This window comes from Ischnura elegans, chromosome 2, assembly GCF_921293095.1.
Source record: "Ischnura elegans chromosome 2, ioIscEleg1.1, whole genome shotgun sequence".
Lineage (NCBI taxonomy): Eukaryota > Metazoa > Arthropoda > Insecta > Odonata > Coenagrionidae > Ischnura > Ischnura elegans.
The window spans coordinates 98,834,595-98,859,626 of NC_060247.1; the positions used below are offsets into that span (position 1 = coordinate 98,834,595).

Below are 25,032 nucleotides of genomic sequence, written 5' to 3' on the forward strand. Positions count from 1 at the left end.
AGGATTTTTAGTCATAATAAAAAGTAAAATGGGAAGTAAAAAATATTCTGAAATTACGGGTGAACTTCCAGAGTGTTCGAAACAGTAATTTTCACTTCTCCAATCTCAATCACTCAATATTCATTGGTATCTGGGTATTATACCCATTATGAATCAGTATGCTGTGAAACCTTTAGCTTTTGAAGCATGTAAAAATTACTTGAGAAGCAAGCATTAACCCTCTCCTTCCTAAACCGCCCGAAACCGGCCGTAAACATTTCCCCGTCATGCACGAAGTTTAAATACCCATTTGCCCCACTGGTAGACCTATTTTTCTCCGCGATTAGGAACTGACGCAGGTTACTTCAATTAACTTACAATAACTTGAAAGATGTTTAAGTGTTTTATTTTAAAATTTGTATACGTTTTAAGAATATATTGACTTATTGAAAGAAGTTTGCCTTGCCTTATATTGAATTTAATTCCCTCCTTCAACTCCATTTCCTTGGTGATATTGATGATAACTTCCTAATTTGCAAAGAGGTAAATCGCATCCTATGCATTTCCATGACGTTTCTATGCTCCTACCAGTAGGAGTTATTCTTTTCTTGGAGCTGCAATAAGCACACACTTTTTCTCTCCCCACGAACTTTGCAAGAGAGTGTTGCTGTCTCTGTGAAAATGTGCCCATCGGAAGGATTCTTTTACGACCTGCTACTTTACGGGAGGAGAATTTCCCTATCATCTGCCTGTAAAGTGCTAAGTGGAAATTTCTACTCTCCTCTTTGGAGGCTAAGATTTTTTGGATATTTTTATTCCTCAGGCCATTCTTTACAAGATGATTTTTTAGTAGCACATGTGTATGTGTTAATCGTAAGTAGCAATGTCATGAGCGTCACACTTGAAAGAAAGCTATCAAAGTAAACGTGATGATTTTTCCTTAAATATTTTTTCATTAAATTCATTACAACTTGCGTCCAAAGAAACATTTCAGGATTTCTTATATCTTTTTTCCTAGGTACACATTTCCCTGCAGAACGTAGCCATGGGAGCTTGCTAAAACCTAAACTTTAAATCCCCACTTCGTTGGCTTTCCTTGGATGTACTGTTTTATGTAATGACGTCCTTTAAAAGCAACACTTAATTCCCTACCTGGTTTATACTTTTGATGAAAAGTTTCCATTACATCAAGAACCGGCCTAATTTTATGCAATACATCAAAACCCTCCTCTCCCTGTTTTTCCCTGAGTTATATCACTAATACGGAAATATTTTGAAATTTTTGAGTATCTTCCAAAGGTCATACAGCCACGAACAATTGAGATGTCAATATCTTGGCTATGCCAGTAATCCCTGATTTCAGGCAAATCGAATATTCCCATGTATACAAGCACTCCAATGTATGCCACCATTTCATCGCACGTAACATCTACCCAGTGTTTGTCAGCGTTTCCTGAGGAATGTTGAAGATGTTCTGCATATTTGTTTGTGTTATTGACAATGTTGTAAAAAAAATCTTTGCCCCCTAGCATATATTTTAGGAAGGAAAATTCATTTTCACCTATCGCCAAATTATGAATAGGCCCTCTCTCTTTTCGCTGAACTCCGACGGTTCTTCAAAAATCAGGGTGTCCCTCCAAGAGTTATGCTCCTGAATATCACCTTTTAAATCACTCGCACTTGGGGTAACGTCATCCTTTAGTTCTACTTCACTTGATTTGTCACTATCACTGTATCCTTCTTCTCCATTCAAACAACTAGAACTATCTGAATCACTCGAAAATTCACTTCTGTTCACTTCTTCTGCAATAGCATCCTCACTTAAAGAAGCCATGGTCAGGACTGAGGAGCATTAGGTTTCTTTTCATTTGAGCTGAGCTTCGCCTCCTTGCCATATGAGATAGGAAAAGTGTGAGAGTGCGTGTGACCACCCACAAACAGAACTGAGGGGAATTAATTTTCTTTTCATTTGAGCTGAGCTTCGCCTCCTTGCCATGTGAGATAGGAAAAGCGTGAGCTTGTGTGTGACCACACAGAAAGAAATATCACCATTAGATGTGACAGTCACTCTAAATAACACAGGGCAGGCCTAGGGTTTTCATATCACACTATTTTAAAACTGGCCCTCGTAAAAATCCCATCGTAATAGCTTAAAAATCTTCTCTCACTACTTCTCAGTTAATGTGCCACGCTGGAACAAAGCACCTTATTGTCTCGGGATTTTAGCTCATGGTGACGACGTTCTGCTTCTTCTTAATGAAACGAGAGATAGGAAGGATGCTTGTGCTAGCAAAGATAAACACTCACAAGATAAAACAGATGCCTATGAAGCTCAAAAGGCTGCCCCAAACACAGCAGGGCACGCCGGGCGGATTCGGCCGGTTTATGAAGGAGCGACTTAAATGGTGGCGGCCGGTTTCGGCCGGGTTAGGACGGAGCGGAGAATGAGGCATTTAAACTTCAATAGGGAGAGGGTTAAGGTAAGCATTCCTTGGGAATGAAAAAAATGTGTTACAAATACATACGTATATAACGTGTTTAACTATCATTTTTACATATGTATATCTAAAGGCACAAATTTTGATAATGTCGCCTGCATTCGAACATTTCCTAACATATCGATGTTTACAGTTGATGAGAAACTCACTCATATAAAGGCTGTCACATGCTCAAGGAACAAGAATAAATGTAAGAATATCTTTCTCTACATGCTTCAGGAAAAAAGATTAATTTAAGTATAATTTTTGTGATAAAAATATATCCTGTCTTTACTTCTTCCACATAGGTACAATCACATCATATTAAAATACATCTATACACAACAAATTTCATTTGATGCAGAATGTGAATTAATACAAATGGAGCAGCAGTGATTTAATTAAGTACAAACATAAATAAAGCACAACTGAGGATTCATAACTGAAGAAACGCCTAGATTAACATTATAGGAGAGGAACTCACCACTGACAAGAAAACATTATACTCATCAGGTTTTTTCCCTTAAATAAAGGTAAATAGAAATAGAAGTTCAGGGCTTGAGAAAAGTACATATTACAATAAAAGGGAAGTAAAGGAACCTTGTATAAAACCCAAATGAATTCCTCTTGAGTGGTTGAGAAGTTGTAGGTAATTGTCCTTACAATTCAGTAGGTACCGTATAACCACTTCTCGAAAAATTCCTTATCCTCCAAATCAAGTTCTGAAAATAGAAAAAAGAATTTTATAAAAGTTCATGTATACTACACAGCAAATTTCCTTTAATGAAATTAATAAACCATATTTAAAAAAATGGATGAAAAACACAAAAACTTTCAAACAAAAATGGAAATGAAATACTACAGAGTTGTTGATTGAGCCAAGGTCACTAATGCAACTGACGTAACAAAGGGTGACTGAATAAATGAGGTCATGTATATGCATCCAATATACCAATACAAGTCTAATGAAAGAGACTGCACCCATTGTAGTTGATTTTACTAGTTCACTTCATTTGTTTGCAACTGAAAGGTTCCACAATATTTCACTTCAGATAGCAATGTTTATTTCATACTACCACCAAGAAATGGCCTAATTATGATGCAATCAAGTGAACAAATAATAATTAAATAGATGAATGCTCTATTATGCTAAATATGCATTAAACCCAATGAACATGATAAAAATACTTTGATGTCTTTAGTTCTGCACTGCTTCCAAAACAATGGTAGCTGATCGTCTGAAAACAAGTATGTTGTCAGAACAATGCAATAAAAACTTTATCTCGACATTAACTCTCCTCTTATTATATTCCATAGATGAGCCTTCTCTACACTATGAAATAGACAATTCAATTCAAGGGCATATAAACAGACATACTTTTCAGGCTTTTCTCAATCCAGTCATTAAAGCGTTTCACATCTTCAGGGCTCATTTCCTCTTTCCAGGCATTTACTTTTCCTTTCCTCATGAAACGCTGAGCAGAAGAAGTCCTCTTCTTTTCAACTATGGCCTCATAGTTGACGGCATTATTTGTTTTCATTGAATCAAAACTGAGGTGGTCGCAAAGAGCTTTCAGGTCTTCATCTGAGGGCATCTTCTTATCCAGGAATTTGCATACCTTACCAATGACTGATGGTAGGTCCTATAAAAATGAGATTTTTTACTTTATTTTTCAATCAAACACATTTTGTAATGCCAATCATATCCATTTAAAACTACACATGTAAGAGGATTTGATAGACCTAAGGAGTCATTTGGATATCTGTATCCTTCATTCTCACAACATCAGTTTAAGAGGCTTCCTCATGAGAGCGATGTATCCAATCACCCTAATAAGTTCTGAGGTCCATAAAATTGCATACAAAAGCAGCAACATCACCATGAGATAGATTGATAAAACAATTTTTAAACCTTTTATACCATTTTTCTGAACTGACGGCGTCTGACCTTGAGCATGGTCGAAACCCACCCACTCTTCTAGCCAATCACAGAAGAGCGACAGGAGAAAGTGAGGAAGAGTCCGCAGTCTCTCTCCGAACTCCGAGCAGTGCACATCATTCTCCAGGTAGCAGTGTTGCCAAAGCTGAATCTTTGGATATGGCACAGCACTCGTTCTGCCGCCCCCGAAAGTACCGTTATTCCCAAGGATGGCAACGCCGGTCGGCCGGATGGAGGGAAGCTGAGGGGAAAAGGGAAGGGGATGGAGGGGAAGGAGAGGTGGTAGGGGCAGCGCTTCTCATTGGCTAGTTTCTATTTTCCACCCAGCCGCCGTCAGTTAGGTAAAATGGTATAGTGCAGCGGGCCGATATATCAGCTCTTACGTAGTCTATTATTTAATTTGCCGTAACTTATTACATTGATATAACTTATATCCGTAATGTAAAAATATTTTGTTGACATTAACCAATTTATCCTCATCAATTTGAAAAAAACACCATATGGATATGTAATAAAATAGCTTTGTATTTTTTTTTGTCCTAGTTGCTACATTTTATGAAAATATCCTCCGCATTTCTCGCCAGTACCCCAGGAAGAAGGATAGCACTGAGGGGGTTAAATGACAGAGGGAGCACCTAAAACTTTTCCATCCAGCAAGTATTGAGTTGAGACCCTATATCAAACCATGTTTAAAAACAAATTTTCATGAAAAATATGCCTATCACTGCATAAAAGTTCTTCTGATGATATTCACCCTTGGCATGCAGGAATTTGTGATTGTAGTTATCAGCCTATATTTTTTTTCCTCCACCATGACAGAGCGTCTCGAAGGGAATGAACTTGTTTACTTCAGGTTGACCCTTCCTCCTTTCTTATCAAGGGATGGGCCTAAATTTGGTCACTTGTCGTAGGCTCATCAACAGTGTGGAACTAGTGGGAAACAATACAAAATGGGAAGTTCCAGGAAATTCCAGGAGAGACCCCTGACCCAGAGGGGTGGCCCAGGAGAGTTAAGCCCTTTAGCGATACAGTAGATTCCGTTTAACACGTTCCATGCGGGTGGCATCATAAGATGTCACGAATGTCTTCCAAGGGTGGCGGGTGACATCATAAGATGTCATCAGTAGTACATCGCTTCATTATTTTTTTTCGCGCCCGGTTTTGATCCAGAATGTCTTTTTTCGACGCAATTTAATAAATTAAGATTTCTTCTTTTCAATGGTATTATCCGTTTCTGAATTCTTTTATATTCTCTATCTCTTATCTTTGTTTTTTTTTTCGCAATTTTTTCAATATTTTGGGTCATGCTCTTCGTCACCTAATGTATTTTTTTTCTTTTTTCTTTGTTATCATTGCGTGAAATTTGTGTATTGATATAACGACGGGCAGGGAGGAACTCAAAGGTGTTTCACCTGGTCAATACAATTTTCATGGTGAGTTTTTTTCCTCGCTCCAAAATTGCTACATATCCTCGCTCCTCCGCTCTAATGCAGCACACGATTACCGAACCGGTGTTTATAAAACGTGAGCAGCACATGATAATTTGAGCTTCCTTCGCAGGAGGTCTTACATTGTTTCTTATACCTCGCTCACCTTACCCCTTCCATCCATTCGAATGAAGAGTCCATTTTACAAATTGTCTAGAAAATTCTCTGTTCCGGGGCTTACTCCCGGAGGTTGAAACATTGTTTCATTATTGCCCTCACTCCACACATACTTCCTTCAAATGTTAGTCGCGAATGGTGCTCTGTCCTACCACACAGCATTCTGATTCTGCACCTCAGCTCAAGAGTTCAGCTTACATACATGCTGCCGTGAGATATTGTGTTTTCGACTGTAGGCGTTCGAAATGCACAGGAAGAAATATATCTCCCATACAGAAGATACCACCATAACCGTGCTCAATTCTGGTAAGTGTTCAACACTCATTCTTTCATTTTCAGTAAGATAAATATCTTAATAATGTATTTATATTTGTATAATAATGAGCAGGAAATAGGAGAAAGAGAAAGTTGGAAGAAGATGAAAATGGCAATAAAACTGAAGCAGAAACAGGACCATCTGTCTCCGGTGAGTTTCAATATCTGCGAGTGCAGTTTGGAAAATTTATTCAATTTTAAACATCTTATTATCTTTTGCAATGATTAAATAATTTTTTAATCAATAACTAGGATGTTCAAAGAATGATCCTTCGCGAGCCCTAACACAGAGATTGACCGAAGACGACTTGAGGAGGCTACTATCTGAGACAGATTCTTCGGGAGAAGATGAGGATTTATGGGAGGAAAGCGCGGAAGACTTCCATTCTGAAATCAGCGACAGCGAAGATGAGAGCGAGGACAAGAACCTTGGAGATTCTGAGCGTGACAGGACCAATATTTCTGCAACTGATTCCATCATTGAAACCATGGCACCTAACCCCTCAGGTACCGCTAGATTTTGTGAAATGTGGAAAAATGAGCAGCCTGCTATCACATGGATGCCATTTACTGGTTGTCACGGGTTGAAGGAATCCCCTGCTGGCAATCACCTACGCGATTATTTTGACCTCATAGCCAATGAGGCATTTTACGACCTCTTAGTTTCAGAAACCAACAGGCAGGCTGAGAGCCTTCAATCGGCAAATGTATCGCCACATGCCAGAATAGCCAACTGGAAACATATGTCGAGAGACGAATTTCAAAAGTTCCTTGGTTTATTGTTCCACATGGGAACAATTAGGCTTAGTAGAATCCAGGATTATTGGAAAAAGGACGATTTATTCAATTTAACGTGCTTTTCACGGTACATGCCTCGGGATAGGTTTCTTGGCATTTAGCAAACGCTTCATTTCGCTGCAAATCCTACGGAAAATGAGCCTCTACCAGAGGACAAATTGTTCAAAATCAGGCCATTGATTAATCATTTTCAAGGTAGAATGCATGCCATTTATTCACCCGCTAAAGATTTATCGTTGGATGAATCAATGGTTTTATGGAGAGGCCGTCTGATTTTTCGACAGTGCATGAAAGGAAAACGTCATAAATATGGCATTAAAATTTATTTTTTAACGGAATCATCCGGAAAAGTAATTCGAATGCTGGTATACACTGGGTCTGCAGACAAGGAGGTAGGAGGGCAGGGGCACGTAAGAAATGTAGTACATAAACTACTTCGAGCCGAGAGGGTTTTGGCCATTCTGTTTATATAAGAAGGGTGAAATAGTAAAGCAGTGGAGTCATGATGGCATCTGCGTCTTGAAATGGAGGGACAAACGGGACGTTTTGGTCATCACCTCCGAGTATGGGAGCCAGTTGCTTGAGGTCCCGAACAGAAAAGGAATAGTGAAATTAAAACCGGAGGCGATAGTTATGTATAACAAATTTATGAGAGGCATTGATCACGGCGACCAAATGCTAGCATATTACCCCTGTGAGCATAAATCGGTCACGTGGTATAAGAAATTAGGTATACACATCTTTCAGTTGATCATTATAAATAGTTACTTATTGTATCAAAAATACAGTGGACACAAAAAAACACTGTACGAGATCCGCATAGAGCTAATACGATCCCTGGTAGGAGCACAAACAGGCCCTATCTCACGTCCATCCACACCCAAGCCCCCCGAATCTCATTTTCCCGCTTTCTTTCCTGCCAACGGGGGGAATAGACGGAAACAAAAGTGATACCGTGTTTGTCACACCAAAGGAGTCAGGAAGACCGTCACCACTTTCTGCCCAGATTGTCCGGATGAGCCCGGATTATGTCTTCGTCCCTGCTTCACTGAATATCATGGGAAGATGCCAGAGAAATAATGAATGTGTATTTTTAAGTGTAATGAAAAAGTTACTCTTTATTTTGTATGCTATTTTTTGATAAGTGCTATATTTATTTTTACAACAATGTATTTTACTTTAAACTAAAATAAAACATCAAAAATGTATTATAGTAATGGTTTACTTTCAAAAAAGCATTGTATTGGTCATGCAGAGAAAGCTTACAGCAAATTGTTGGAAAAAAAAAATGAAGAAAAATGTGTATTCTTCTTCATCGACTTATATTGCTTCCTAGCTAAGGCTTCCTCGGAGTATTATTATGGAAGGACCTAGCCAATCGGGTTCTCTACTGTGAATTGCCAAATGTGCGGGAAAAAATGTAAGTTTGCTCTAGAGAACCCAATTGACCATTGCCCGGACCATTGCAGTGTTTCTAATCATTTGTTTTGTTTTCGATATGCAGGAAGCTAAAAATACTTCACAAAATATTGCAGTTTAACTGTCAAAATTATATCCAGTACTTATTATTATTTAACGTTAGCAGCTGAAATTGAAATGAACTTTAGAATAAGAAGGGGTTTGATGCAATTTGAAAAATAGAATTTGCGGGTATTGGTGTATTGCCGGTTGCATACGTGAATTGTTTCACCATGGCGGACGACATCTTAAGATGTCACGAAAAAAAAGTTTAAAAATAAATATTTCCCTTATGTTATCGGCAACTTTAGGTATCAAGGTAATCATTTTAAACCGAAATCTATTGGAAATTAAAATAAAAAAATTCCGTCACCCGGAACACCCAAGATTTTGTCGGCCGCATGGAATGTGTTAATGGGTCCACCGGTTACTTGGGGCAGCCGCTTAATTGGGCCAGGTCTTGAAGAACAGAACCCAATAGAGGAATATCCTAGAGTATTCTTCGCTTAATTGGGACATCATGCTGCTTTATTGGGCCATGAGCCGGCGACTCATGGCCCTATTGACTCTACACTCGCGACGAAATTAAAATTTTTTGTTTTCAGAATGCTATTTTTTATATTTTCCTCCTTTGATTTACTCTTATTTTTCACTTATGTTCCTATTCTTGCCCTATTTTGAATGTTCTTGTTGTTATACCATCCGTAAGAGAATAGGACTTTTCTTTAATAGGACTTGGTAAAAGACATTCATTCAGCGTCGCCCGAGGCGGTGAAAAATATTTTCAACAAAAATGTTATAATTCTGAATAAAGATAATTCAATTAATAATTAATTATTATAATAATAATTAATACAATTAATAGTTTAATAAACTTTTGTTGCATTATAAACATTATTTAGTCTTTTTTCTACCATTTCAAAGTTTTTTATGCCCATATACAAGAGAGTTCCCCTAATTGGGGCAGCCACTTAATTGGGGCAAAGTGCACAAGTCCCGATATGTCCCAATTAACCGGAATCTACTGTACTTGCAGTGGCATAGAAATTAATTTGGATGTAACAACTGGTTAAACATGTTGTTGAAAAGACTTTTATTTTTTATAACTATGAAATCTTGACCTTAACCTCAAGATTTCATGTACATATGTATAGGTATAAAAATTAAAACAAGAGTTAAAGGACAAAAGAAATAAATAAAAATATTATGAGGGAGCTCATCCTACTAGCACGATGCATGTTCTCTAGGATCTCCTGGGAATTCTAGAGGCCTATGGAGAACTATGGGGCACTTCAAAAATGAAGGAGAATGAAAAAAACAAAGGACTGTCAGTGAGCAAGGGCAGCCTGCAGACACAATCTGATTGTGGTTAAGGTGGCTCAAGAAATAATTAAAGGTTGACTTGGAAGGAGTAGCCATCCCTGATACTGTCTTAGCTAGATGAAGACAATTTTGATATGACGAACGTACCCAAGTAGCAAAAGAATATTGAAAAATAATTTTAAAATTATTTCAAATGATTTTAAAATCAAAATATCATAAGATGGCTAAATTCATGACTTTTTCAAGATTTTAAAATAATTTTAAAATAATGTATTAGGCGTTGCTCTTTTTAAGTCTTGTACCATTTGATCTCATTTTGTTGATAGTATATTCTTGGATATGCAGGAAGTAATGGCTTATTTTTGCCAAAAATGTTTGTTTTTTAATTTCACAGAAAAATAATTATGTGAACATTATTTTAAAACAATTTCAAAATTATTTTACACACATTTTAAAATAATTTTAAAATAATTTCGAAATAATTTGATAATTATTTTCTAATCATTTTAACATAATGTTAAAATCATTTTAACATAATTTTGAAATAATTAGGTCATTTCAATCTTAGTCATACCAGTGTGATAAAATAAACCAGTTTAAACATTCTCATTCCTTGGAGGTGATTGTGGTAACTGACAAGTAGCTTTACATAAAACAAGTAATACAGATGATTTTGGAGACTTTGTCTACCAAAAATGAATCCCTTTTTTCAAAAGTGAGTTTGAATTTTGCCATCTTGAAATCCACAAAACAGTATTTTTTGGCAGTTTTCCATAATATTTCTAGAAATTTAAAATAATGAATTTCTGGGAAAAATATCCCAAAATGAAGGCATATCATCAAAAAATGGACAGTGAACGATCCTAGAATGCAATCAAGGAACACCTGAAAACACTCTCACTATGTGCTTTATTGCAAACTAAAAAGGGATAAGGACTGAGTATACATGTTTTGCAACTTAATTCATTTCAAATCCAAACTCTGACATCTGATTTCCAAGATGTCAAGGAGTATATTATAATGATGGGATTTCCGTGAAAGCACGCAGAGAAGGAGGTTCTGTAATTGTCACGATGCATGTACCATTTCCTTCAAAACATCCATGTCTGATGACGCTAGGATAATTGTTAGGTGGGAATTTTTTTTACTGTTCCTGGCACAGTTCGAAATTTCAAACATGTGTTTACTTATATCATATTAACATAGCAATTAATCATTTTTAAAAGAGGCTGAATTAGTTACAACATATTTTAAAACTATTTTAAAATCTATATTTCATAGCTTATACAAGAGTAGGACATATTTTAAACTTATGTTAAAATCATTTTGAAATGGTGAAAAAAAGATTTGTAACGTTGAAACAGAGAAAGCTAATATGTTTTCAAAATGATGTTAAAATCATTTTAAAATGTTCTCGCAATATATTTTAAAATAATTTTTACATAAGATTTTGCTACTTGGGTAATAATAGTTATTTACGCAAGCAAGGAACTTAAAATAAATCTGAAGGTAATTCTGTTTTTCAGGCTACCCAGCTGTAATCCCTTTTTTGCTTACTCTGAGATAAAATGTACGCGCTGAACATGTAGTACACATACCTTTTTCATCTCTTCATAGGTTAGGAAAAGAACATTTGCATCATCTTTATGCTTCCAATACGAAAGAACATGATCCCAGTACGGGCTGTAGACAACTGAAAGTAAAAATTTTAGTCAACCATGTTTATAGTCAAATATTTCACATCAAACTGATTTACTGCATTAAACTTTTCATTAGAATGTTAAAGCAATTTTAATCTTAACTTATGGAGCATGACAATTAATGGTAAAATAATAATTTTCATTTCCTACAGAGCACTATACTGAGTAGTGGATCCAGAGAGGGGCTTTAGGAGCACCCCCTTGGTGTGTCCAATTTACACTGGATACTATGGTAACTTTGCTCAGTTGCTGAATATGTATGAGGCCTGCGCAGAAAATAAGACATTTTGTTATGGCACGGCACTGGGTGGGACTAGTGCCCCTATCTTGACATCAGAGTGTTTCTACACTCCGTACGCAAACACCTGGAGTATCTTGAGCATCGTAGCTATTGTACTTAGTAAACAGTGGAGTGTTAAAATGAGTGCTGTAAATGAAAATCCTGCCAGTTCACTTAATTCTTAGGAAAATTAGTAATGAGAAAATCTTAAAAGTGTTGTATACGCCTCAAAATTCTCAAAATATTCATTAACTCCTAGGCCCCCATTATTGCAGTGAGTCAGGACCCAAGGGGGGTCCTCTGAGGGTTACAACACACTGGGGGTGGGACCCATTAGCTTAACATATATGCCCGCGCACCCGGGGAGGGGAGTGGGAGGGAAGGAGAAAGGATAGAAGCGCTGCCACGACAGGAGCCCATCGACACCTCCGGGGTAGGGATAGTGAATGGAAGGGCAGGATTAATGCCACTGCAAACCTTATAGTGCTAATAATTTTATTAATCCCAAAGGTGTTCATTAAATTAAATTAAATTAAATTAAAACATGTACGTACATACATTGTTTACATAAAAAACTTGTGCACTCACCAAGGTCTTCCAAAAACAAGGTAACAAAATCGGTAAAACTTCCCTTATATGATTCGAAGAGACAGCAATGGTGAAAATAGGAGACACAAACATCCTTGGGGTTTCTTGCCACATACACTATCTATAAAGGTAAGAAAAGAAAAATATGGTCAACTCAAATCTAAAAGACATTTGCAGCCAGCTGTATTCATGAGAAAACAAAAATCAAATTTAATGCAATGCGACATATTTTTGATTGCAAAAAGAATTTCAAACTGATCAGTTAAATATATGGATTAGTATGGAACACCTAATTTACTCTACTGAATAGGTAATACGGCTTCAAATAGGTGCTTAAGTCAACCCAATTGCTCGTACAACCTTACCCAGCCTTACAATTTGCATCAACAGACAACTACTACATGGAAATCAATAACATACACGCATTTTTGAAATAAAGATGATGATAAAACAAATTAAGCCTATTTTATCACCATCATTCAGTGTATCTCCACATGATTGTACCAAAAGTAATCACATATCAGTTTTTTTAGTTGCCTCAATGTGGGTTTTAAAAACTGGCATATATGTACTGTAATGGTTCAGACACCATTACGAGGTGCATTCAATTCGGCGCATTCCCTACCCTTTGCCCGCTCCGTTCCGCTAAACTTTCCCAACCCCCCCCCCCCCCCCCCCCCCCAGACCACAGCCCGTGGAGGAATGCGTGAATGTGTAAGTGGGGATGAATGTTGGTTATGCAAGATTACGAGTGTTGTGTGTGAGTGTGTTTGGGAGGACGGGAACTTGGGTTTTTCCCGTGAATAACGTGTTCCTCCTCCCTTTTCTTGTGCATTACCCCACCCCAAGATGGGGATATAAAAAGGTTGTGCGCGTGGAAGCAGGGAGCATTATGTTGAAGGGAGTGTCGGGCGAAGCCCATGCCCGAAATTGGGTGCGACACGGCAGAGAAGACGAGGGGCCTAACAAATCACGCGACTGATTGGTCTGAAATAAGAGACCCCCCCCTGTCCGAAGGAGCAAGGACCAGCTGAAGAGGACGCATTACCTCCGTTCCGGATGCGGCTTCCTCCAACAAGGGAGAAAGGAGTGTGCAGTAAATGGAACGCGAGTTTGTTGGATCCAACCTGGTCTAACCACAGGATACGATCAAGTAAGATCGCAACAATCGCAACACAACAATTAAGTGTAAAGGAGTAAAATGGGCACACGTCATAAAGCAGCTAGTCTTTCACTGATAAGTGGTGATCAATATTTAACACAATCGCTGTAAATATTGCAAAAATACCAATAAAATAAATAAAAAAGTATAAAATAGATATTGTGCAAAGTTAGTATAGAACGGTGCACTAGAATCCTATGGAAGTAACACTAAGTTATGAATTTCAAGTGCATTACTAAGGAACCCTTCCTTGGAGTTCTCCTTATGCTTCAAGTCAGAGGCGCCGACTTTAAAAAAATATTGAGGGGGCCCATATTGGAGGTCTTGCCCCGGGAAGAGGCGTGTCGCAGAGTGTGTCGCAGCACCGAAACACTTCCATGATTCACACCACTTGTTTTTAGTTAACCTGCTTACCACCTTATGTATTCATTTTAACACATTTTGAATATATTTTAAAAGGTAACTATCGTCAAGCATGGGAAATAAATAATACCAATATATTTTTGTGATTTCACAAAGCATAATATAACTAAATTATTTTCTTGAATTATTGTGGGGCTCCGCCCCCCCAAAAGAATTTTTGAGGGGGCTCGGGCCCCCCCAGGCCCCATGGAGTCGGCGCCACTGCTTCAAGTACATGTTATAATTGCATTGGTTCACTTATAATTAATGTGTATGCACTGATGAGAGAGAGAATGTATTCCGCAAATTTGAAAGGTCAATAGAGAATGATACAATCTCGTTACCTTTGGTTTTTTTGACTTCATCTGGTCTGGTAAAAGATCCCATGGGAGATGACTCTTTATAAACCTTGGAGATGGTAAATCTGTGACAAACTTCACAGAATTTTTTGTATATTTATAAGTAGGAGTTTCCTCTTCTCCAGGTATACCATGGAAACTTGACATGCTGCTGAGTCTGAAATAAAATCAAGTTAAAAAAATTTATTTGGGGAACTACTCCCTTAAATAAGCTAAAAAAAAAATTTAAGTAAAATAAATTTAACAAAAAATAAAACCATTCATATTTAATTTTTTTTAAATTAAACTTTGCTAATATTTCATTGTATAATTATAATTAAAATATAAAAAATATAGGTATAGAAAAAATTACTCCTTAATATAACATTAATCAAAAGTTTCACCAAAAATATCATTCCTTGGATTCACAACACTGCAAAAGTCTCAGTACACACTCTTCATTTATAAAAAGTAGTTGTGCACATAGATATGGCCCAATGATGATAGTGATAATATTGCATTGTCATGATTATTTAAGGCCTAAGTACAGGGGAATAGCCAAACATGATCCAAGCTTTGCTCTATTTAGGTGATTTGCATTGCAGTACATATATATTAAATCACCACCAAACTGAATGATGCAAAAGAGCACAAATGTGAACATTGACAAAGATAAGTCATGCCACGGCTTGAGATCAGCACAGTTAGGTCAAAAATAACATGAACTAAAATTAAATTCTCATCAAACTGGAATTAAACAAAAATGCTTAGTTCAGCAATCAATGAAGGTAAATAATATTAAAGGGGTGGAGGCGGGTGCCCCCTCCCTCCATAATTTCAGGCAATTTTGAAAAAATGGTAATTTTTAATGTAGCTCTCCATTTGATACCTCCACCGCACAAATGTTTAAACAATCACCCACCGGATCAAATCCACTCATCCAGGAGCCTTACAACATGAATGCACTCAGTTAGTGGTAGCCAGAGCATAAACACTCGCACCTCCAATTCTCCAAGCTTTGGAGGTGAACGTTTATGCTCTGGTTACTTCCAGCTGAGCGAATTCAATTGTTTGGCTCCTAGATGATCGGATTTGATTCAGTGGCATTTGTAGAGTGCTTGTGCAATGGAGGTATTGATATGCTTCATTGGAATATTCAGCAAAGGAGATCAATTCAAAATCATACAATGCCATATCTTTCTAATCTGGGAATATCGCGGCTCAATATGTTATTGCTAACTTCTCATCTTTCAAATAAATCCACTTTTTTAATTGACACACATGCATGGAAAATATGAATAATTTTCTAAAACAGCATCAATTTTAACATCCGGATGTAAGTGGAAAGTTGTTTTACAGAAGGTTTGTGTTAAAATAAGCAACACTACTGATGCCCAAAGTAATTTGAAGAAAATAACTTATAAACAGTCACCTTTTTTTAAAACGTACAATGCAGTATCTCGTTGCATAACTTTCATAAGCAAGAATTGTTTAAGAAAGAGCAGTAAATATTTTTCCTAATTTATTTTCTGAAAATAATCTACTGAGTGGCATGGACGAGAGATAGTGGCCAAAAGCCACAAAAATACATACAGATACCACCACAAAGGAATATAACAAGCAGACAGGTCTACTTTGAGGAGCTGTGTATACCGATCTCAATGCATAGGCAGCAGCCACTAATGAAAAGCAATGGAAGACCAGAGATGGATGCCATCAATGAACACTTACTCCATGAATGGAAATCTAAATCGAAGGGATAGAGACTTAGCACGCTCAAAATCCAGGTCATTGCCAATACACCACACCATTTCTTGTGTCCATGTTGTCCCTATAACACAAAGGGAAACTAATAATTCAGTGATCGTAAAAGGAAATAAAATGACACACAAAAATATTTTCCAGCTGTCAAAGTACAAAAAAATCATGAAAGAATACAAATATATAATCAATCAATGAGAGCAAAATTTAAGACAATGCCTTCAAGTAAAAACACATATACACTTTTGTTCAAACCATTAAGAGATTATGTATGAACTGTAAGAGAAAATTTTTCGTGCACGAAGCAGTTCAGTTATGTCAGCAACATGAAGTTCAATTACCAAGATTTATTTTTATTAAATAAATACTTATTTTTATTTTTAAAACAAAATTTTTTACTTATAAATATTTTAATTAGAGGTAAGCTGTCAATAGTCAATAAAAAGTAGCCCATTTCATTAAATTCCTACCCTTACGTCTACATATGACCTCCATTCAATTGTCACCTCATTATGAGGCCACTTTTTGTATTTATGTCTAATTAAATTCAGGAAAATTAATGACAGTCTTTAATGTCAAATGACATCAGAGAAACCATTGTAATATTGAAACTTATCTGACATTAAAAGTTTACATTTATTTTCCTAAAAAAATAATCAAATAATGACCTCTTAAAAGGTTCATCAGTTTCTTCGGCAATGATTTCCATTTTATGAGAGGTATTAAATCCATGTCAGAATTGTTACTCTAAAAGAGCAGTACTTACTGTAGTCAATGTTGGAAACCTTGTGTTAACATGAAAAAGTATTTGGAAGAAGAAAGGTATTGCAAAGATCATTAGCACAAAGTAGAAAGAAGAGGGTACAAAAGGTAGGGAGAGATGCAGCCTAACATTTCAACCAATGGATAGAGTACTGAACAAGAAGTGCCCTCCACTTATCACCCAAGAAAGGATTTGGGTTACTTTGAAAATCTGCACCACTGCCAGGACTTGCATCCTGGAAAGGGAAACTAATGTTCAAGCCCCACATTAGAATCCATTGGGAAAATCAATTTTTGTCATGGGAGGCTGGTCCAGTGAAAAAAAAAGCTGCGGAACAGATAAAAAAAAGGCAAAAAAATTTGAGACCTTGTGAACATAAAAAAAATATTTCTTAACGTCTCTAAAATTCAGTAATGTTGATGAGATGCCAATATAGGGACAAGTTGGGTCACAGGAAATTTTTTTTCGCAATCTACCAATGTATTATCAATGAAATGCCCCTTGCAAGGAAACATGCAGTATGGATTTTAATCCATTCAGTGCATTGGAGAGAAGAGAGGCAAGTGGGAAATGGTTGTGAGTTGTCTGCTCTTCCTCTCCCCACCTCTCTGCGTGGGCGTAGGAATATTTTCTCTCCGGACGCACACTCAAAATTTGCATTTTGTGGCTTAACAGTAAGCCCCCATTACTGGCTGATCAGGGAGGGTCAGGGGTTCACCTAGAGGTCTCACATTTTTTTTGGCTTATTTTTTATCAGTTTCACAACTTTATCTGATATATTTGGTTAAAAAAAGTCATTTTCCCGATCCACCTAACCCATCACTTACTGTCTGTAAAAAAAAGCAAGATACTCGAGTTTGAGGAGCTCTAGCGTTTAAACCAAGCAATCGATTTCAATGCAATAAAAAGCATACGAAAGAGAATTTAGTTCTACGTTATATCATGCACTTTAAAAATTCTTCGGCTCAATAGTATTTCCTGTACTTTATTATTAGTAGTGAATGACCTTGCTCACAGAAGTACTTCAAGTCATCCTGATTTACTTACAACACCACAACACACAGCATCCCAGCAAAATGCCTACATTTATGTAATGGAAGCCCCCAGGGATATTTAGGCGTGTTTAGGATTTTTTTCGGGTGGGTTCCAGATATCCCTAAGACCATTGCCTATAAATTTAGTCTCTCACAAGTATATGGTATGAAGCAAGTGTCCAAATGAGTATAGATTAAAAATTTACTATATCTGATGTAGAAGATATTGCTTTTGCTTATTTCTATTCTTGGATTTAAGCGTCACACTCTGCATTTTATCCAAGGTTGTTTGGGTTGTCTTGGCGACTCTTGCAGATCGCGCCTTGGCGCCAGGGTACCCACAGGTCCCACTGTAAAAACGCCTATGCCCATATCCCACAATACACGGAGTACATATTTTAACTTTTTCGAAACTTCACGAGATGAAAGACTAAAAATTCTGGCCTAAAAAGGCTAGGAGACGTCAGATGGAGGTGGTCTGGTGGTGGTGGAGATTTTCTGGTCCATTTAAAAAAATATTCCATTTTTTCTCCTCTTAGATAATTTCAATACAGTACCTAACTTTTGAAATGAAATTCCGCTGTTTTCATAACGTACGTACATAGAATTAATTTTACGTGCTACCTCAAAACGGTAATTTAAGAATGACAAGCAATACATTTTTACACGTCAGAGTGAATTATATCGCGTATTACTTATGTTAGAGTTCATTTATACCTTCAATAGATAAATACGGCGTATTTAAACTTTTCTCTGGAAAATTTGCGAATAAGGACGTTTCCTCGGACATTTTTTGAATTATCATTAATGTTTTTATAACAGTCCTTAAAGGCCTGGTTACACGGTGCTTATGCCGCTTCTGCGTCCAAATGGCTTGCCCACAGCGTTCAATGAACAGCTTTTCTCTGCAACAGTGAGCTTTTGCAGCAAAAGGATCTAATGAAGTAGGTACCCCAGGATAAGGAAAAACCGTAGAAAACTCCATCTCTGTCATACATGCTCTAGGTAATCAGCATACCTAAACCTAAAAATAACTACTCATTCATATTGAATAAGGAATGATACTTTCATCATTTCCATGAGGATAAACTAAAGAGCGGGAAAAGGCTCACACGGCGCGCCGCGGCGATTGTTTGTATCCAGGGGGGGTGTGCTCGAAATCTTGCGGAATAATTCCACCCAGTAACCAAGGGGTCACGTGGTACAATTCCGTCTGATTTCGACGGAATCGGAATTTTGGTGTGCTTGAACTTATCGGAATAATTCCACCCGGTATCCACGGGCGGAATTATTTCACCCGGGATAGACAGTCCGGAATGGGTATTCCGATTAGCAACAAGATAAATAAGATGGCGAACGCTATGCTTAATTTTGCGAGGCTTCGAAATTTTGATGAAGAAGATCTTTTGAATGAAGGGCGGCAAAGAAGATATAGGAGACGAGAAGATCCATTTTTGTTGAGCGATAATGAATTTAAAAGTTTATATCGCCTAACCAAAAATTTAGCGAGAAATTTAATTGAAGAACTTGAGGGATACTCGCCTCAAGTGCCACGAAAATCGGCCCTTACGATGCAAACAAACGTAAGTTGGCTTTTTTACTCACTTTTTCATAATATCTGTGAGTAATTTTGTAAGATTTTAAGTGAAGATATATCAATGAGAGAGAGACACCCTTTTTAGCGCTGTGAGATAGCTTATACTGTTTGCAAAAGCTATCTGAATGGCTATATTAGATGGGAAAAACATATGACTAGAAGTTTGGCAATTTAAAGTTAAGTTAAAAGCTTCATAAGGCAAGTGTGGCGTATAGAAAGTGAACAGAAATGAAAATCTTCTTTTTTGAGTGCTTGAAAATGCCGCCAAAATAAAATTCTCACCGCGATACGCGCATATCAGTGAACCTTTTGTTTAGAAATGTTTGTCTAGTTGGTAAATACGGCCTGCTGCGTGAAGTGATATAGCTGAAGATGTACCTCTCTTTGAGAATGAAATTGAAGTAGAGCTGTGAAATCTAGAAACTTTCAATTAATTCACTGCAGCTGTGTATATGTGCAGATTTATTAATTCGGTTGCTGAATGAATTCGCATCTGGGGAAGTACTATTTTTGCAGTTATTTGCATATCATGATGTGCAAAACCTTGTGACTGACCCATTTATTTAATATGAATTCTATCAAACTTTTTACACACAAGCGATGTTATAAGAAATCTTTAATTTATCGAATGTCAATGGAAATTGATGAGTATTTCGTACATTTTCTGTGGATGGTATTCATTTCGAGTGTGTCCATAAATTCATTTTAGTAAACATGTATTTTACGCACGGAAAAATGAGGGAATGAGATTTATTTTAACTTCGCTTGACTAGTTGACTGTAATTATAGAGTGATTAGTGGCGTGGTTTATTCCTTTCATTAAATCTGGAGAGTCATTTATTTTCAGGTGTTAGCAGCATTAAGATTTTTCGCAGGTGGACCATACCAGTCTAACATTGCAGAAGATTGTTTTACTTCAATGAACCGTAGTTCCGTCAGCAGAAGTATAGAGGAGGTGACGAATTTAATAAATGACCATCTTCTTCCCCGCTGGGTGACCTTTGACCTGTCACCAAACTCAATAGCTTCCTTAAGACAGAGGTATTTGTTAATGTGTATGATGATTCGGAAATTTTACTACTGAGATTGATAAGTATTTAAGGGTAGTTTGAACTACCAGATTTTAGGTCATCAATGTCGACTTAGTGATTTATACATTGTCTTTTGCTCAACTTATTAATTTTTTAATATTGTGTTTTCTTCAGATTCTTTGAGAAATATGGTTTCCCAGGCACTATTGGAGTAATTGATGGTACCCATATTGCCATTGTAGGTCCTCCTTCAAATCACCCTATTTACAGAGAAAGGGACTACTATAACTATAAAAGATACCACTCGGTGAATGTGCAGTTGGTAATTGCTTGCATAATATTACCTTGTGCATGTGCCAATAATATAAAAACCTATAATAGAAGCAAATAATATAAAAACCTATAATAGAAGCAAATAATATAAAGTAGTCATACTATTTATCTTGGAGGCTTACCATTTGATAAATTTGCTGAATTATTATAAATTATTATAAGGATTTGAAACTAAACTCCTGTGTGGTTTGGCAGTTTTACCATACTATATAGTGTGATTCACCTCCTAGGTGAAAAACTTCTAATTTTCGGCATTAAGTTAGTTTCCTTTAAGTAATTCAGAAGCATCTCGTAATTATTGCAAGCTTGTAATTAGAAATCTATTATAAAATTTACTGCACTATCAAATTCTTTCATGAGGTATGTGATGCAGACCTACGCATATTAAATATTAATTCCAAGTACCCGGGTGCCACCAATGATGCATATATATTTGGAAATTCTGCCTTGAGGCAGGCCATGGTGGATGTCCAGCAGAGGTCAAAGGTCTGGCTACTCGGTAATGGTTCCATAACCTAATATTTTTGACATAATATATTATTCTTATATAATTTTACTATCGAGAATGATAAATATTTAAGGGTAGTTTGAACTAGCAGATTTGAGGTCATCAATGTCGACTTAGTGATGTTTACATTGTCTTTTGCTCAACGCATTAGTTTTTTAATATTGTGTTTTCTTCAGATTCTTTGAGAAATATGGTTTCCCAGGCACTATTGGAGTAATTGATGGTACCCATATTGCCATTGTAGGTCCTCCTTCAAATCACCCTTTTAAATGGTCTAATTAATCTAACTAATGGTCTTTCGCTATTTATCACTTGATAAATTGTGCTATCAATAACATTACTAAGAACTTCATTCACCATGCTGAGGTACAATCATATTGTAGATGCTTGTGTATTATTATCATTGAGAAATCAGTATATTTGTGCATATAATATCATTTATGTCCTTGTCACACATCCAATTCAAAATATCACCATGTTGCAGGCTTAATTTATGTCAGATTTGAGAATAGGTAAAGTTGAGAATAGGCCAGCATGAGTTTTTGCTGGTATTAATGCACAGTCAGACATAATTAATTCTGCCTACATGTGTTAGAACAGCAGCAAGTGTGCTAATTAAACTGCTTCAATTTCTATAAGTAGCTCTGCAATCCTTCAAAATATGTTTGCAAGTGATGTCTCATCATGTTAATTGAATATATTGAGCTCCTATTTTCATTTATAACACCTTTTGTAGGGAATGCATTGACAGAATATACTTTTTTACTTTAACTACCATTGTAGATGATAAGATTTCTGCAGCTTGATATTCTACAATTTAAAGGATGATTAATTTATAAATATGATAGTTTGAGTTTCTTTGAGAAATATTCATATTTTTCAGATATAAGAGCGTAAAATCTAGTAACCACATACTTCATTTATTCAGGTGATAGTGGATATAGGCTTGAGCCTTGGCTACTTACGCCTGTCTTAGGGATGGTGATGCCGAATTCCCCTGAGGATAGATACAACAGAGCCCTGAGGAGAGCTAGAAATACTGTTGAACAATGCATTGGACTTCTTAAAAGTCGTTGGAGGTGCTTATTGAAACACCGTGTTCTTCACTACATGCCCAACAAGGCAAGTAGAATTATAAATGCATGCGCTGTCCTGCACAATATGTGTTTGGATAGAAATGTGCAACTTGAGGAAGAAGTAGAAGAAGAAATAGAAGTTGAAGAAGGTCCTCAACCAAATATTGAAGGTGATCAACGTGAAGGGAGGGTGGTTAGGAATAGAGTCATTGCCACTCATTTTTCCTAATTATTTAAGGTTAATGATGACATGAATTATTTAATTTTGAGTTTTGTATGGTTTAAATATTGTTATAGTTTTTCATTTTGTTAAGATTTCTCCTTGTTTATGACTGGAGTTCCTCAGTTTGTTTTCCTGGCTGTCACATACGTTTTATAGTTGATTTTTACGGCTTCCACTTTTCCTGAGGACATTCTTTCCTTAGCTTGATAGCCTTGTAGGTAGTGCTTGGGTACTATCTGACATTCTTAAAGAAAAATTCTCATAGTGTGAGGTGGCTCCCTGACAGAGTTAAACAAATTTTAAATGACTTATGGTGGGAGCCGTTAGAGCCTCCTAGGGTACACGCTAGTCTTACGTTGCTGGAGCAATTAAGATTAATTATCTTTCATATTGATATGCTGAGAATACTAGCATAGAAGTAAGGAAACAATTCATCAGATGTTACATATGGAGCATGTTTCTCTATGGAAGCGAGGCTTGGATGTTGACAGCAGCAGAGAAGTCAAGATTGGAAGCATTCGAAATGTGGTGCTACCGAAGAATGATGAAGATAAAATGGATTGACCGAGTAAGCAATGAGGAAGTGCTAAGAAGAGTAGGAGAAAAGAGGAGTATCCTTAAAACCCTAAGGAAAAGACGGGACAACTTAGTTGGCCACATTGTGAGACATGATGGCCTCATGAAAACAGTCGTAGAAGGACAGGTGGAAGGGAAGAAAGGAAAGGGACGGCCACAAATGACTTACATGGGACAAGTTATAAAGGATGTAAAAGAGAAAAATTACGTCGCTATGAAAAGGCTAGCAGATAGGAGAGGGGAGTGGAGAGCTGCGTCAAACCAATCTTAGGATTGTTGACTGATGATGATGATCATATTGATATGAAAGACATCATATGATAACCACATTATATGTCTGGCTCCAACAGAATCGATAAATTAAGTAAGATATCTTGCCAAACGGATAGGTATTGGAATTCGTTTTCCCCCAAAAAATAAAGGACTTTAATAAACGCTAGGTAGAAACTCGTATACCCCTTAACCCCTTATTTCTTCTTTTTTATTTTGTACTCCATTTTCTTTTTGTGGTGGTTGGTGTCCTAACACACTCCTACTTATGCTTGTGGGGTAGTTTGTAGATGTAAGTGTCTGCATGTGGCAGAAACTATATAATTATGCTTGGCAAATTGATTCAAGGTCATGAAGAACTCATATGACTAAGCTGAAGCTACCTCCCCTCCAAGTCATTCCAACTGCCATTTATTTTAGCACATAGTGAGTAATTTATTGTCATGGCAGATAATGTTTTATAATGATTCTAATAATACTTTAGGGCCTTGTAAGTGTAAAGGTTTAGTCCTAGTCTCATAACCAAGTGTAGCTACCTGCACTCGGAAAGCCTCATATGTTAGAAAACTTCTTAACAGGTGACTCTAATGAGACAGCATTCATTCCACATTAAGTTGACAATAAAATGAATTGGACTTGCTCTGACATCAGAACCAACCCTGGGCTATAAAAAGCTGTTTCATTGAAAACTGAGATAATTTTGTTTGCAAAATAGAATGAATTTGGATGTTACTCATTCACAGATACTTATGAACTTAACAGCCAATGAAATATCATTCAAAGGTGTTTTATGTCTGCTAGTATCTAGATTCATAGTCAGAAAATTTTTGCCAAAACCTTCTTTTGGCATACTTTTTTGTACTTAGTTGGCTCATTCTATCAAAAATGTGACATGGTGATCAGAAGGCAAGACCATTAGAAAAATGAAGCATGTTGGTTTTATAGAATATTGAAGTTTTTGGGGCAAGTCGTTTCCTTGATTTATTGATGATTCCTCATGAGTTGGCTTGTGCAGAGCAATAATTAAGTTGGTGGAAATTGTAATGGCATGTATTGCTAAACTTACCTCTTAAGTTGCCTTATCAACTAAAATTAAAAATGGAAATCTTATGCCATTGCAAATGTGTATAAAACATGGATGAAGTTTTTCAGTTTTTCAGGATGAAGTTTTTTGAAGTTTCAGAATTTTGAATAAACAGTTCTAAAAAATGTTTGTTTATTATTTCACAAAAAATTACTAGTTATTGGTATGTATTTGATGTGTTATAGAATTTATGGCATTAATTCAGCAGCATAAAAGGGTATTTAAATGCATTAGTTATTGGCGGTCCCTATATCTCTTAATGAATTAATCTGAAAGAATATTAGCACCAAATAACTTTTAAGTCTGCAGCCATTGCTAAACTTTTATATTTCCTGTTGAGTGGACTGAATAACCACCTTAAAAATAAATACTTTATTTCATTTTAAATAAAGACTGTTTAATTGACTATTTAA

At 36.5% G+C, this 25,032-nt stretch overlaps 1 protein-coding gene and 1 long non-coding RNA gene across 2 annotated transcripts in view; one reads left to right on the forward strand and one right to left on the reverse strand.

Annotated features, from left to right (window-relative positions):
* Positions 1–2,720: 2,720 nt before the first annotated feature.
* LOC124154224 (luciferin sulfotransferase-like) overlaps positions 2,721–25,032 on the reverse strand; it is a 32,084-nt gene continuing 9,772 nt past the window's right edge. Inside the window, exons 2-7 of the mRNA XM_046527817.1 lie at positions 16,095–16,194; positions 14,370–14,541; positions 12,462–12,582; positions 11,492–11,586; positions 3,835–4,099; positions 2,721–3,178 (exon numbers count right to left, since the gene is read on the reverse strand). Of these exons, the coding sequence (XP_046383773.1) occupies positions 3,123–3,178; positions 3,835–4,099; positions 11,492–11,586; positions 12,462–12,582; positions 14,370–14,541; positions 16,095–16,194 (809 nt within the window). The 3' untranslated portion in view covers positions 2,721–3,122. The remainder of the gene's footprint in view (positions 3,179–3,834; positions 4,100–11,491; positions 11,587–12,461; positions 12,583–14,369; positions 14,542–16,094; positions 16,195–25,032) is intronic.
* LOC124154226 lies at positions 19,557–24,445 on the forward strand. Its single transcript, XR_006863867.1, has 2 exons — positions 19,557–21,381; positions 22,319–24,445. It is a non-coding gene; the product is annotated as an uncharacterized LOC124154226 (long non-coding RNA).